The sequence below is a fragment of the Fulmarus glacialis genome, unplaced genomic scaffold (genome assembly GCF_000690835.1).
Source record: "Fulmarus glacialis isolate BGI_N327 unplaced genomic scaffold, ASM69083v1 scaffold19, whole genome shotgun sequence".
In the NCBI taxonomy this organism is placed as follows: Eukaryota; Metazoa; Chordata; class Aves; order Procellariiformes; family Procellariidae; genus Fulmarus; species Fulmarus glacialis.
In genome coordinates, this window is record NW_009232386.1 from 158203 (window position 1) to 171675 (window position 13473).

The window sequence follows — 13473 nt, forward strand, 5'->3', positions numbered from 1 at the left end:
AAAAAGACAGGATAACTCCTCCTCTTGACATAATCACTGAAGAAATGTTCAGCAATAAAACCATGTCCATGAATCATAAAATGAATCCTTCAGCTTTATTTAAGCTTGCCAAGACCTCCTCCAAAGCAGGCTTCAAGAAAGACCAACTGGAAAGAGCTTAGAGAGAGAGGCTAAGAGGTCTAGAAACCACAGCCTGTGAAGTAGGATAAGAGCCTAGAGAAATCAAGGAGAGATGATCGTTTATGAATGCTTAAAAAGACGCTGAAGAGTCAATTTTTCCTCATAATCATAATGGACAATATAAATTTTAACTAAAAAAATCTCTTTTCTTCTCTGATTTGAAATCAGTCACTGGACTGGATTGCCTAGGGAGGACATGGAGTCACCTCAATGAAAGCCTAACAGGTAGATGGTTATCCAGTCCCACCAAGCCTGCCTTGGAGCACAGAGGTTATGTGACTGGTTTATCAAGGTAATAACCTGTCCCACTTCTTAGGATTCTCTGTTCAAGTGTTTTTGCAACACACATCTGTGGAGGCAATAACTTCAGCTCTGCAGCTATTGTAATTTCACAGAGCTCTACTTAAAACAGCATGTCATTCAGACTTGGAATAATCCCCTCTGAGTATTTAGTTAAGGTGATTAACAGAAATTTCATTATTCTGTTAGGATTTAATTTAGAAGCCCTGTACTGTTTACGTTATCTGTAAGAAATCGTGAGGAAGCTGATGTAATGGCTGTACTGTGAGAGATTTATAACCTTTCATGTGAAGGCTGAGTCAAAACTCATTTTTGCCCAGAGCTGACTCGGTCATAAAAGAGTCTACTCCAAGCAGCTTTCACCAGAAGGCATCCAGAGCTTTGAATCTATTATTGCAGTCACATAACACAAAAATAATTATATTAAAAAAACATGCGAGTTTTAACTAGTTGAAGCACAGGCTAGATTCTTGTTTCAAATCAGTGTCAATTCACAAAAAGCAACCAACTCCAGCTGAAACCCTGTCCCTTTAAATTCAGGCAAAACAATTAATTCTAGCCATCTTAGAGCTCTATGAAACTGGTGGAGCACTAATCTAACATTAAGAAAATATCCTCCATGGTACAATTTTCAGTAAGGAGGACATCTTTCAGCTGATGATCAAGTCACTGGAGCTATGCTGGTATACACCCGCAGATGCTCTGGTTCTTTTTGTTCTGGGGTGGGGAAAAAAAGCATCAAGAACAAATGTTGGGCTTTTCTCTGTTTTCCACTGTCTTTTCCTACTCTATAAACTAGGTGAGAAGAGAGCATTAAACCGAATGTCTTTCTCTAGACAGCGTGATCCTCATTTCAGCCTTTCGGAAGTCTCCCTTTTGTAATTCAGTATTCCAGGTACCAAGGATTGCCGAGTTATAGAAGAGGAGGAGGATAAATGTTACTCCCTTCTTCCCCTAGTTTTCCTGGAGGGGATGAGGGGATCACAGAACTTGCACAGAGAAATCTCTGCAAGCACAGATGATGGCAGTCTCACACCGGCACCTCTGTGCACTGAGACTGGCCTAACCAACGCCTTCTGTTGGGATTGGAGAGGAGAGTATGGAATGGATGAAGACGAATGGCCCTTTGCTGCATAAAAAAGAGGGCAATTTGACAGGAGTGAAAAGCACTGTCTGCTTAGATAAGAGTAGTAGATATGGTTGCTAGGCACAACGCCTTATTCCCTTAATATGAGCGTCAGGACACATTTTGGAAATAGAGATAGCCTGTGAAAGCTGTGAGAGTGCCCTACAGGTACTACTGTATTTCCTGTAGCACTGAAGGGATTGATAGCAGGACGCCGGCCTTCTACATGCGTATCAATCTGTGGGAGCACCACGGAGACATGTGCAGAAGACACAAAGGCAAATAACGTTTGATTCCAAACAAAGTTGAAGAGAGCATCAATGAAAAAAAAAAAAAAAACTAACAACCCAGGATCCTTGCAATAATGCAATGCAGCTGAACCAAATGTCAGCCTGATTTACCAGTTTTTCTGTTTCTAAATGCTAGGTTTGTTGAGAAGAAGCAAAGTGAAACTCCCCCAAAACCCGTTCCTTATTGCTATGTATATAATGATGCTTTACGCACCTAGCCTCTCCCTTCTTTTTTTGAAAAGCTGAGCTCAGCTCCCTGTTCTCACAGCACATTGCAATTTATCTGCTTTCATTGTAGACTCTGAGGGTGGAAATAGCAAGGCTTTTCTTCTAGTATTTTGCCTCCATGTTCTTCTTCTGGAAACTGGCAGCTGTAAGTCTCTTCTCTATGGTGTGACAGTTGTGAAGTCACCGGCAGCCTAGGGAAGTTATGTTCCAGATCTGCAGTGAGAATAAGCAAAAGCACCGCACATACAAGAGGTCTTCATACATGTCAGTTAGCTGCCCATTACCTTTACCAATACAGCCTCTCTCTGAGGAAAAGTCAAAGATACAGGTGATGCACCGCTTCACTAAGTAACCCGCCCAAAATCACAGAGTAAATCCATATTTATTCAACTTAATGTATTCCATTCTGACTCTGCATCAATGGACACATTGTTCACCACTGAAAAGCTACATAGAAGTCCACAAAGGTGCACTTACCGTCAGCTGTGTGGTATTTTTCTTTCTTCAGTGACCATATGCACAAATGCAAGAAAAAGGTCAGCAAGATGAGAACAAATACAGCCACTGCCGTAAGGATGGCCAGGATGGTGGTATATAGGGAGTCATTTGTAATAGGAACTGCAATTAAATACGTTTAATAAAGATTAAGAAATCATTTGTCCAGACTATTGTTAAAGGAAAGTCAGTTCTTCCAAGGAAATTAAGAGATTAATTTCCTCTTTCTGTGGAAAATAATTTTCCAAGGAAAAAAAACAGTGCGGGTATTAACAATAAAACTGAGATGCTCCAAGTCAAGGGTGCAACAGATCACTGTCTGTGGTAAGAAGCATTCATGCAAAAACCCCACATGCCTGATCTCTTCATTGTTCAGCATCTCTCTCTCTTGCAGCTATCACTTGTTCTATCTACTCTGTTTTGTTTTTCCTTTTTGGGGGGATTTGGCTTCAATGTTTCCCTGAATAGCACTACAGCAAGCCAAATTTTCACACTTGTGTCTGCCTAGTGGAAGTTAAAAGTAGCAGCTTTTTGCAATTTGTCTCAGCAGAACTAACAATTTCTCTGAACGAAGGGCCCAGACCTGAAAGGCACCAATTCATTGAAGGGACAAGGGTGGGGGGAAAGGCAGGAGCAGTGCAGCTTGCTGCCTTCAAGATACTCAGTACCTGCAAAGCCTGTACCCACGTATTCCTGTCTAATCTGATCCATGATAAGACATGAGAGTTCAATTCTGGGTGTTGTGGGCTCAACCAGTATTTGTAAAGGATCTGGATAGCTAACTAAGCTATTGTCTTCCTAAGAAAATCTAGCACAACAGCAAGAGCAGTCCAAGAGAAAACTCTGATAATCTGCCAAATAAGCGTGCTCTATTCAAAGACAATTGTTGGGTTTTTCTCTACCTTTATTACTGACAGTGCTTTAATGGTGGAATCTTTGCCCAGGTCAACAATTCTACCTATATAAATATTGTAAGAAACACAACAGTAATTTTCAAAGCAAATTTTCATGATAGCAAGCTCTGGATGATAACTATGCAGCAAATCACCAACTGAAGAAGTGCAGAGAAAAGTTATAAGCTCAAAGAAACAAATCATTGTGAGAAGGTACCTTGCTCCAAATCTTTAGCACGGAAACCACATACTGCATTATGTGTACTGTTGCCTTGCTTGATTGTTAGAAACCCAGAACTTTCACAACTAAAAAAAGAATAAGAGTCACATTTAGAATGTCCCTGCCTTTCCCTTCATTCCTCTCCAGCCTTTCTCTTGGCTCCCTTTCTTCCTTCCCTCCACGCTTTCCACAACTTGTTTCCTTTCTTTCCTTTTTATAGTAGTGCAGGTAAAGTTATAAAGATAACACCACATCACAATTGTTTATGTGCACATTTTTTTTAGTCTCTTCGTTTCAAGTGGTGTCCACGTTTCGAATAATTTTGCATCAGTTTGAGCTGGACTTGGAAGCAAGTTGAATACACAGCACTTTGTCTCAAGTTCTGCTTTGAGACCGACTATTTATAAAGCCAAAGGGGAGAGAAATACATATTGCTGAATTTAAAAAAATAATCATTTAATCTCATTGTTGATCCCATCCTTGATTCAATTTTATTTTCCAATTTAAGTATTAATTATTTGAGAATTTTATCAGGCATATTTCCAAAGAAGGAAAGCATTAATAAATACATACTCAGTCCAGTTACGGCACCAGCCATTCTTAACATTAGAATAGGTTCCTATCTCACATGGTTTACACTTGAATGTGAAGTCTAAAATGCCTACAAGAAAAGAGAACATGAATTATTAGTGGTCAGTGCCTTTACTGAAAGATGGGGATAGAGCAGTTTAGAGCACAATGCATTCTCTATACGCTCTTTCTGCATTATGAATCACCCCCCTGGAGAAACACATAAGCCGTTCTTGCCACCTTTGCGTTTTGGAAACAGTACGGGCGGACCTCGTACAGAAGAGGTACAGAATAGTCTGATCTACAGCAGAGGGTGTAAAGTTAAGAGGTAACACAGAGTAAAACAGTCTTCTACTGACAGTTCTAGCAGCTTGGAAGAAAAGTAATACTGAAAGTCCAAGCATGAAAGTGAAAGTCTCAAATTTAGGAAGCAAAGAGTTATAAAATAGGGAAGCAAGGGTTTTAGTCACGGAGGCCACGGTATAAATGCCATTTCTCTCTGCATCATGAGCTTTCCCAAAAGAGGTTATAATAAGTGAAGGAAACTGTCTGCTGCTCAGCCATCCACTTATATTGAACTCTGCCTTTTAGAGTCATTTGCGTTTCTTTAGTTACCAAGCTTAACCAGCTCCTCGCCCTCTGCACATTCAGGCAGTTTTTTGCAGTAGAGACATGCGCTATCAATACAGCTGTATCCCTGGCGACATTTGCAGTCATGATCCTCAGTATTTTGACATGTGCTGTTGTCTCCTGTCAAGAAGAAAGAAATTAGACTTGCATAGAGGCCAGAAATTAACTTAACCATTAGCCTTACTGGCTGACACAGAAATAGTTCCTTACTGTGCTGTGGTAGAAAAAATGGATACCATACCAGAAAGATGTCACTCCCATGCATACTGGAAAAAGTTTAGAGTACTCAAATTCAGCACCACTCAGATTTTTACACCGTGGTTATCTGAGCACTGCATGACTTACCACTGTAACCCTTCTCTCTTATCTGGAATACCAGTGTAGGTCACGGTAGACAGAAGTAAGGCAGCAGGTTTGCTTTACTACATCGTGCAGATTTAGACACTGTGGGGTGAGGAGGGCACTGCCAGTGCCGCAAAGAAGCACTACACATTAACTAGCCATCCAGTCAGCTCTCAGGACACTGCCAGAGCTCTTTTCAGTTAGGCTCAGCCATGTTAGAGGAGGGATGCCCAAAAGATCCTCGGCCAGTGAAGCTAGAGCTCCTTTTCCATGCCTTTCCTAAAAACAGCAGCTGCTTCCTACACTCTGTTGGCAGATGTGGGTCTAAATCCAAGCCATAGAACCAGCACCCTTCCTACCCTCTGTCCTTCTATTTCTAGGGGAATTCTGTTGTGAACTTTGCTTGCACTCCAAAAATATCATCTCTAATTCTGAGAAGCTCCTGGGTTCATGAAAGCAAAGGATTGATCATATACACTGATCCCATCAGTAAACAGTATCAAGCAGTCCTTCAGGCAGTTGGAGACCAGTTAGAGGAGAAGTGCTGTTCAACCAGGAGGCTGTATAACCTTAAAGAAAAAAAAATACAGAGGGAAAAGCAATAGCATGCTTAAAAACCCACAGTGAGAAACAAAGATCAAGCAAAGATTACTTCCTCTGGTTGGTGATGGAATGTGCAGGGCCACCAGGGAACTGCCCACATCTTCCTCTGCCCACTGGCCTCCTCTTACTGGCCTTCAAAACTTAATGAAGTCTGGCAGCAAAAAGGAAACAGCTTGGGGATGCTTCTTTCTGTGTATTACTAGTGGGTGATTCTGGAGTTGATGCCACCAAGCAATGACTCTCCTACCTCATGCTGAATGACTTTATCTCAGTGGGAAGGGAAGTACCCTGGGGTCTCCACACTACTGAGGACTCTATAGCTCTTCACCTATTTATTGCTCATTCCCACAAATCTCATGTGTCCGCTCACTCCTTCGACAGGGAACTCAGTGTCCTTGTTGTCGGTTGAGGTAAATATATTCAAGCTATTAATAGGTGGGAGGCTGACTCCTACCTAGGCAGCAATGAAAGATGTAACTTCTCAGCTAATCCTGTTGCTAATCTGTAGGACAACAGCACTACCATACTAGCTATACAAGGCTTCCAGCAACCCTGTTTCAGGACAAACAGAACAGGAAGGTGCATTCCTTGCTGTAGGCCATAGAAACAGCTGCATGTTCCCTACTGTTCAGCTCTGGCCACCATTATGGACAGCAATAGATTAGGAATTGCATGATTGCTCCTGGGACCATGGAAGAGGCCATTAGAATCACCTGTTCAGCCTAACAGGCACAGAAATGTCACCCAGTAAGTCCTGCAACTAGCCTGTTCCACCTCTAGTGCCTTAATTTGACTTAAAATTACAGGCAAGTGAGAATCCATTACCATCTCACCACCATCCTAAGATCAGGCACGGATAGATGTTAGAACACGCTGCTGAAACTGATGATCACCTGAGACCTTGTCCGTGCATTTACTCCTGGGACAAGCACAGGTCAGTGGAATGGAGGGATTGAAGTGGGATGCTTCCTACTCTTTAGGACCGCAAATTGCAAAGAACAGCCTTACAGAAAGCATCACTCCCTGTATTCCCTCTGAAGTCTGAATGGCACAGACAAACCTTGAAACCACGTTTGAATGGAGCAAGGGCTCAGAATCAGTGTTAAGTGAACACCTTCTTTCCCAGTGAGCAAGACCAACCCACAGAAACTTAGCTTTCCCTTTCCCACTACAGAATAACAAGTATAAGCACGTAACAAATCTGAAACATGAGTCCACTCTGAAGTTTATAGCTAAGGCACGTTATGAATTTAGGGGGCAGGAGGGAAGTCCTTGCCATTTTGTTTTGCATATACAGTTATTCAAGATACATTTACATACACACACACACACGCCTGTTCCCCACACTTGATTACCCTGGTTGACATAAAACAATGCTGACAAACAGAAAGACGACAGACACATCATTCCCTTACCTGTGTTTGAGCTGCATTTGGGGCAGCATCTCTTTTCATCTTTACCGATTATTCTCAGTTCACCACCCTGGCATGATATTGCCAGAGTCTGCTGTGTCCATTGCCATAGGCACACCACCAGCAGCAAGCAAGCTCGAATCTTGAGGTGACTGACTTCACTCGTCTGTTCAGTCATGTCTTGAGCTATACAACCCAAAAGCACACTAGGGTGGGCTTGTATCAGGACTTTCTCGCAAAAGTACTCCTTCCCCTGACACTGTGGGAAGGCACTGTGCTTTTTGTGGCTGCACTCTTCCTGTTTCTTTTGGGGCGGGGAAAAGATTTTATTTTACGTCATCAAATTCTTAAAAAAGCAGGGCTAAGCAACCATGCATCAGTGACTCCATTAAGAAAGCAGCAGGTTACAAGCAAGATGTAGCATCATGCAATTTCATTTTCAAAGGATTTTGTAAGTTGATATACAATTGAAAATTAATGCAAATTAAATTAGTGTGTGAACTTCAGCGCTCTCAGACTACTTCATTCTGACTTAGAGTTCCTAATGAATTTAGAAACCTTCAGGGACTTAAGTATCAGATTGCAATGTATAGTAAGTCCATCCATCCACTCAGATTTTCTGATTCTGTTAATTGTTTTCAACTTCCTTCACTCTGGATCAGGAGACTCTTGAATTATTTTCCAGAGCCGAGGTAACTCCATACAGATACCACAAAACAAAGAGAAACCTGTGTCTTTCCCACAGGCTGCAAGACCAGCCCTGGTACCAAAACTGAAAATGGCTGCAGTGGGGTCTTTAGAGACACGTACAGCTCCTCTGGCCCCCAGACCCCTGGAATTTAGGTAACAAAAGACAGGTGCTCAGCAAAATTGTACGCAGACACAGACATGTTGCCTGTAATCATCACCTGCTGCTGGGTTTCAATTCCAAAATGTCTTGCCTTATACAAACGCATATGCAAACTTCCATCTCTGCTTTATGTGTAGACAGCTTGCTTGCTTTCCCTCCCCTCCCCTTCTATTTCCACTGTACCCTAGGGTTTGCTTCTATCCCTGTAGCTTGTGGTTGCTTTTATGTGTGCACAGTGAAGATAGTATTTAAAATCCAACCTCATTCTCAACTGAACAGATAAAAACTGCTTCTGCATCAGAATTCAACGGATTCTTTTCCACACTGCATGTGATGACAAATAGGTCAAGGCAGGGGAGAGTCAGACCTTTGAAGAGAGATGAGTGTCTCTAGAAAATGCCATGCCTACAGCATTTGACATTTGCCCTGTTAATTCCTTAGTTTAATATACAGCCAATGAAGCCTGAACAAACTTCCCACACAGACACCATCACTCTTCCTTCAGTCTGTTCTACACTTTCTTCCTGAAGATTCATCTATGGATCTCAAAGAGTAGGTCAGTCAACACACTTTTCACTCAGTCTTTGGCCTATTCAGGGATCTACCTGTGTTCCTGTCCCTGGTTGGAAACAATCAGATTGGTATGCAACAGACCCTTCTAGTTTTAAAAAGGTATGCTGCAAAACTGCTTGTACTCTTAAATGTGCTAAGTGAAACCTTTCTATCAAAAGATGACATCCAAACTAGCTGCAAGCAGGCGAAAGACACAGGTCTCTTCCGTCAGTTTTTCCCACATAATGCCCCTAGAAGGCCAACTGTTATGTTTCGGAAACTAAAAGCCTCCTACTCTGTACTTCTGCCATACAGGAGATCCCCTCCTCTTCCCACACAGCACTGCTCCTCGCACTGGTCACAGCCTGTACCACTTACGCTACACTGGAAACACAGACACACTGCCTGCTGCGGCTGCTGCCCAGCTGGCCACGGAGAGTCATGGACACCGCAGCTCTTGGGTTCGGTCCCCCAAGTCAGGATTCCCTTCACCAGCTCCTCCAAACAGCGTAACCACAATGCTTGGGCAACACAGAGACAGGGAGGGTTTACAGGTACTGGTCAGGGCGCTCCCCCTGTACAGAAACCACGGTGCACTCAGCAGCACGCAAAACTTTGTTTCACCCTCTTCAGAACTCTGCATAGTCTTACGATGAAGACAAGTTATTAGGCAAAGCACTTGGACACTGCAGCAATATACTCTGCAGACCGATCAGTTATGACCATTTCTGAATTGCACACAAGCCCTGACCAATTCTGAGGATATTTTTGTTATCCCTGGCTCTTATAAGAACAGGCTAATAACAAGGAGAACTTGTTTCAAAATCCTTACTACGTGGTTACGTTAAGATTCACCCCAGGGCATGCTGGCTGCAAAACCATTTGAAAATACTCCTCCTCACATAAGGCAAGGAATATCTGGAGCACACTAAGCCCCTCCACCTTACTGTGGCTGCAGCCAGAAGTCCTGGGGACAGAGCAGCCCACATCTGCCCTAATAACAAGTGCCGCTACTGCTCTTGTAAACAGCGTGCTAGCCAAATTCTCCCTTCCACCTCCTCCTACCCTTTGCCCCTTCTCCAGCATAGGCTGGTACAACTGGGAAATGTGGCACCAGCAACTTTCAGAAGCTCCTCACCACGTCCATAAAGAGATTGTGGACAGGAGGGGATACACCTTCCCATTCAGCCCAAGACTTTCCCTGGCTCTGCAAGTCTTTCTCAGAGTCTGTAAAAGAGGTATTTAGTCCCACCTGCATGAAGAAAGCAAGAACAAAGGACCCATGAAGGAAAGCCAAATTTCTTGAAATCAAGATTTCTTCATCGTCCCAGCAGCACCCGCCTTTGAGGTCAGGTGCTTCCAGTTTCATTAAAAGATAGTGTGTAGGCTCCCTGCAAACCTAGAAGAGCTGCAAATCCTCTTACAGTAGCTGGCAACACTGATAGAAATTGTGGGACATGTCACAAATGGTCTTAGGAGTAACCCTGACAAATCATTTATTCATGAGGAGTGCAGAGAAAAATGTAACTCAGGAATAGGAAGAGATGGGATCAGCTCTGTGTGTGGCTGGGAGACGTGCCCAGGGGTGCAGCTCAGGCTCCCCTGAGGCTTTGTTATGTGTACTTGTACCCCAGGTGGAGTCCCACTGTCAACACTGATGTGGAGGAGACAAACCCTGTTAGGACCCTGACAGTTGTTCTGATGCCAAAGCTGGGCTGAGAATCATTTAGCCTCACTTTCTGGAAGTTACACGTCAAGGCCATACCCTGGAATATGTGGCACACCAGTCACTGATAACTAATGCTGCTGAATAACCAACAGAAGAACTGTTACTTCCAGCAACAGCTGGGATGGGTAATTTTATAACTAACAGAAAGACTTGAGTGGTAGAAGACCAGGTCTCCAAGTTGGGCACCATGCTTAAGTCTCCTGCTGCCTTACTTTCTTCATTTTTAGAAGTAGTATAGCACTAGCAATAGACTACACCGTGTCTATCAGAAAGGACAAGGACAGTGTAGTGTTCCAGATGGAGGAATTGGCCATTCCCCTAAAGCTCAGAGATGGACATCAATAACTAGCACTGCCTAAATACCAAATACGGACACGAATCAGACTTTTGCTCAGTGCCACAAACACAGCAATAGAGAAGGGACGTCCAAAGGCCCTACTGAGAGACTGGCATGTGGTACACAAGAGAACCCTAAGCCTGGCAAAGGTTGCAGGCAGGCAGTTAGCGTATGTGATATCTGATACCTGGTGTTTATCAGAATAGGAACTAATAATTTATTTCCCTCTATCTTTTTTCAATGTTGTTTTTTTCTGAATTGGTCTCTGCACGTTTTCATTCTTGTTCAAGCATTACAGTCGTGCACAGATACTGCCAGATGATGGAACATTTACAGTCAGATCACAGACAACAATTGTACATGCCAAGTCTTAATCTCTAGAGTCAGCAGTGACCTTTCAGAGACAACTTGACTATCTGGCTTTAAAATCTTAGGGGTTTTTTAAAGCTAATCTTACCTGTCTCTGATGTAAGGTAGTGACATTTCATCTGTCAATCCCTTTCTTGCTCAGTTTTCTATGTGATGTATGTCAATGCTGCTAGGTTCCATGCTGCTGCCTGATCCGGTAGGGTTTCCAGTTCTCTCTGCACCTATTGACAGAACAAATGCCTATTTCACTCATCAATAAGCACTAGTTCTCACTCCTCATCACTTGACTGTTTGGTGGTTTTATTCAGCAGCAGCTACAGGATTAACTAGACAATATTTGACTGAGACTTTTCAGAAGTTAGGAATCCTTACAGTCTTATCTTCAAACACAAGCAGAGGTTCTGTGGCCTGCAGGATTTCTTTCAATCTGTGTGACCTGTGTTCAAAATTATAATCCCAAGGGTTAAAAGGCCATTGGAAGCAATGTGGTCTTGGGGGTTGTCTGAGCACCTGTATCATCCAGTGCCTTCTTTGCATGAAACAGGAAGACATAGCACAGTCTCAACAGGCAAAGAGGAGAAGCTAGGGGCCGAGATGTTCAGAAATGCCTCAGGGTTCAGAGTTCCCAGCTGCCGCTAAAAAGGAGCATCCAAATACTGTCCCTTTTAAGAGAGACTCTGCAATGGCTTGTGCTGGAGTTTGAACCGAAGCATCTTCTGCATGCCAGGCTCTAGTTCCTCTTGGGTGAAGAGCTCTTAATCTTTTATGACTGTCTCCAAGAAATGAACCTCAGTTCTGAGTGTGGGGCCTCACTGTATCAGGAGACCTGGGGAAGATGGATTGCTTCTCCTTCCTTCAGCAAAGGAAGGGAGGCACAGAAACACGTATGGCAAAAGACTCCAAATGCAATGCCTCACTTCCAGCCCTGTCCTCCACAGAAGACAGGACTCTCTTCCAGCCCCACCTGTCCATATCCCTACAGAGGCTCAAGGCAGATTAAGACCGAAACGTAAGTGCACGCAGTGATGGAACAGAAGAAAAGCTGTTACAGAGCTCCTAATCCCTTCTCCCTAGCATGACCTCCACACATACCACTAGAAGGAGCACTCAAGGATGAGATTTGAGGAAGAATCAGTGGATTTTTCCACCCACTGAAGTGCACCGAGGTGGCAACTTGTACCTCTGTCTTCAGGGCGCACATTCCTAAGAGTATTTACAGAACCGGCTATGAATTCTACTTTTGCCCATCTTAAGGATATCTAGCCATGAGCTGAACATTATACACAACGCCAGGAGCCTCATTTTACAGTTTCCTTTTTGCTTGGGGCCACTGGAGCCACCAGTTTGCTGAACTGTCCAAATTACTAACCTTTCAGAAAGAACAAAAAAAAGAAAACAAAAAAAGAACTTAACCATTTCTCAAACACGCAATTAGTTCTTGCAAGTCCAGTGGCTTTACTTGGACACTCCTTGGACTTAACATCATCAGTGAGACAGTACTGTTACCAGGGAAAGTATTTGGTTTCCCGACATTGAGATTTTGCTGATTACCCGTAATGGGTGACCAAAGAAGCCATGCAGTTCTCCTACAAGTAAGAGGTTGTTCACGTGAAATCTACGTAATTTCTGAATGACTAATGATATTTGTTAAACCGATGTATAAATTGCCTTGTAAGCTCCATCTTGTAAGTTGTTTTCACTCCACTGTAAAAAATCTCCATTGCTAGCTACAGGATTCATATTCTGTTGTACAGAACTTGTCTATGCTCTCGGGAAACAACTGTCAGTCAGTCTTTACTTAAAGAGCCCTTTACTATATCATGACAGCTATGAGAGATGTTACTCACACAAGGGGAAGTGACTTGCCACACCGTGGTAGAACAGCAGTTCTGATGGGCTGCAGAAAGCGTAGAGGAACAGTCAGTGCATGGGGTGCAGGTCAGCACTGCAGCAAGCACATGGTGAGGCTGGTGTCAGAGGGGGCACAGGGACACCAGCTCCCCAGAAGGATACCATATGAGTAACGACAGCTCACGTAGTACTGTCCAAAGACTGGGGTAAAAGAAAGCTGAAGGACAAACAGTTTAGCTGCGGCCTGAAACTAGAAGATAAAATTGTTGTGTTCCTTTCAGCTCTGCTGACCTTTAGGCCAGCCTTGAGATTTTGCAGCGAGTAGGACTGGCTACCCTGGGGGTTTCCAGATCTCGGGGTATTTGCAGTGCCTGTCTGATGCCTGCCCTCTTTTGGCACACAGGGAGGATTACTGCCCTGCAAACCTGTAACAGGTAAGGCTGGGGGCACAGGAGTCACACAATGTGGCAGAGGCATGCGTAATTCATGTAGAATC

The 13473-nt window shown here is 43.4% G+C and overlaps 1 protein-coding gene across 1 annotated transcript; it reads right to left on the minus strand.

Annotated features, from left to right (window-relative positions):
- Positions 1-2185: 2185 nt before the first annotated feature.
- Positions 2186-7467, minus strand: TNFRSF18 (tumor necrosis factor receptor superfamily, member 18). The gene is made up of 6 exons (XM_009584864.1): positions 7293-7467; positions 4918-5052; positions 4306-4393; positions 3730-3818; positions 2602-2742; positions 2186-2337 (listed from the first exon to the last, which is right to left on the minus strand). Exons 1-6 carry the CDS (start codon positions 7465-7467, stop codon positions 2186-2188), a joined length of 780 nt encoding a protein of 259 aa, XP_009583159.1.
- Between the last annotated feature and the right edge of the window lie 6006 nt (positions 7468-13473).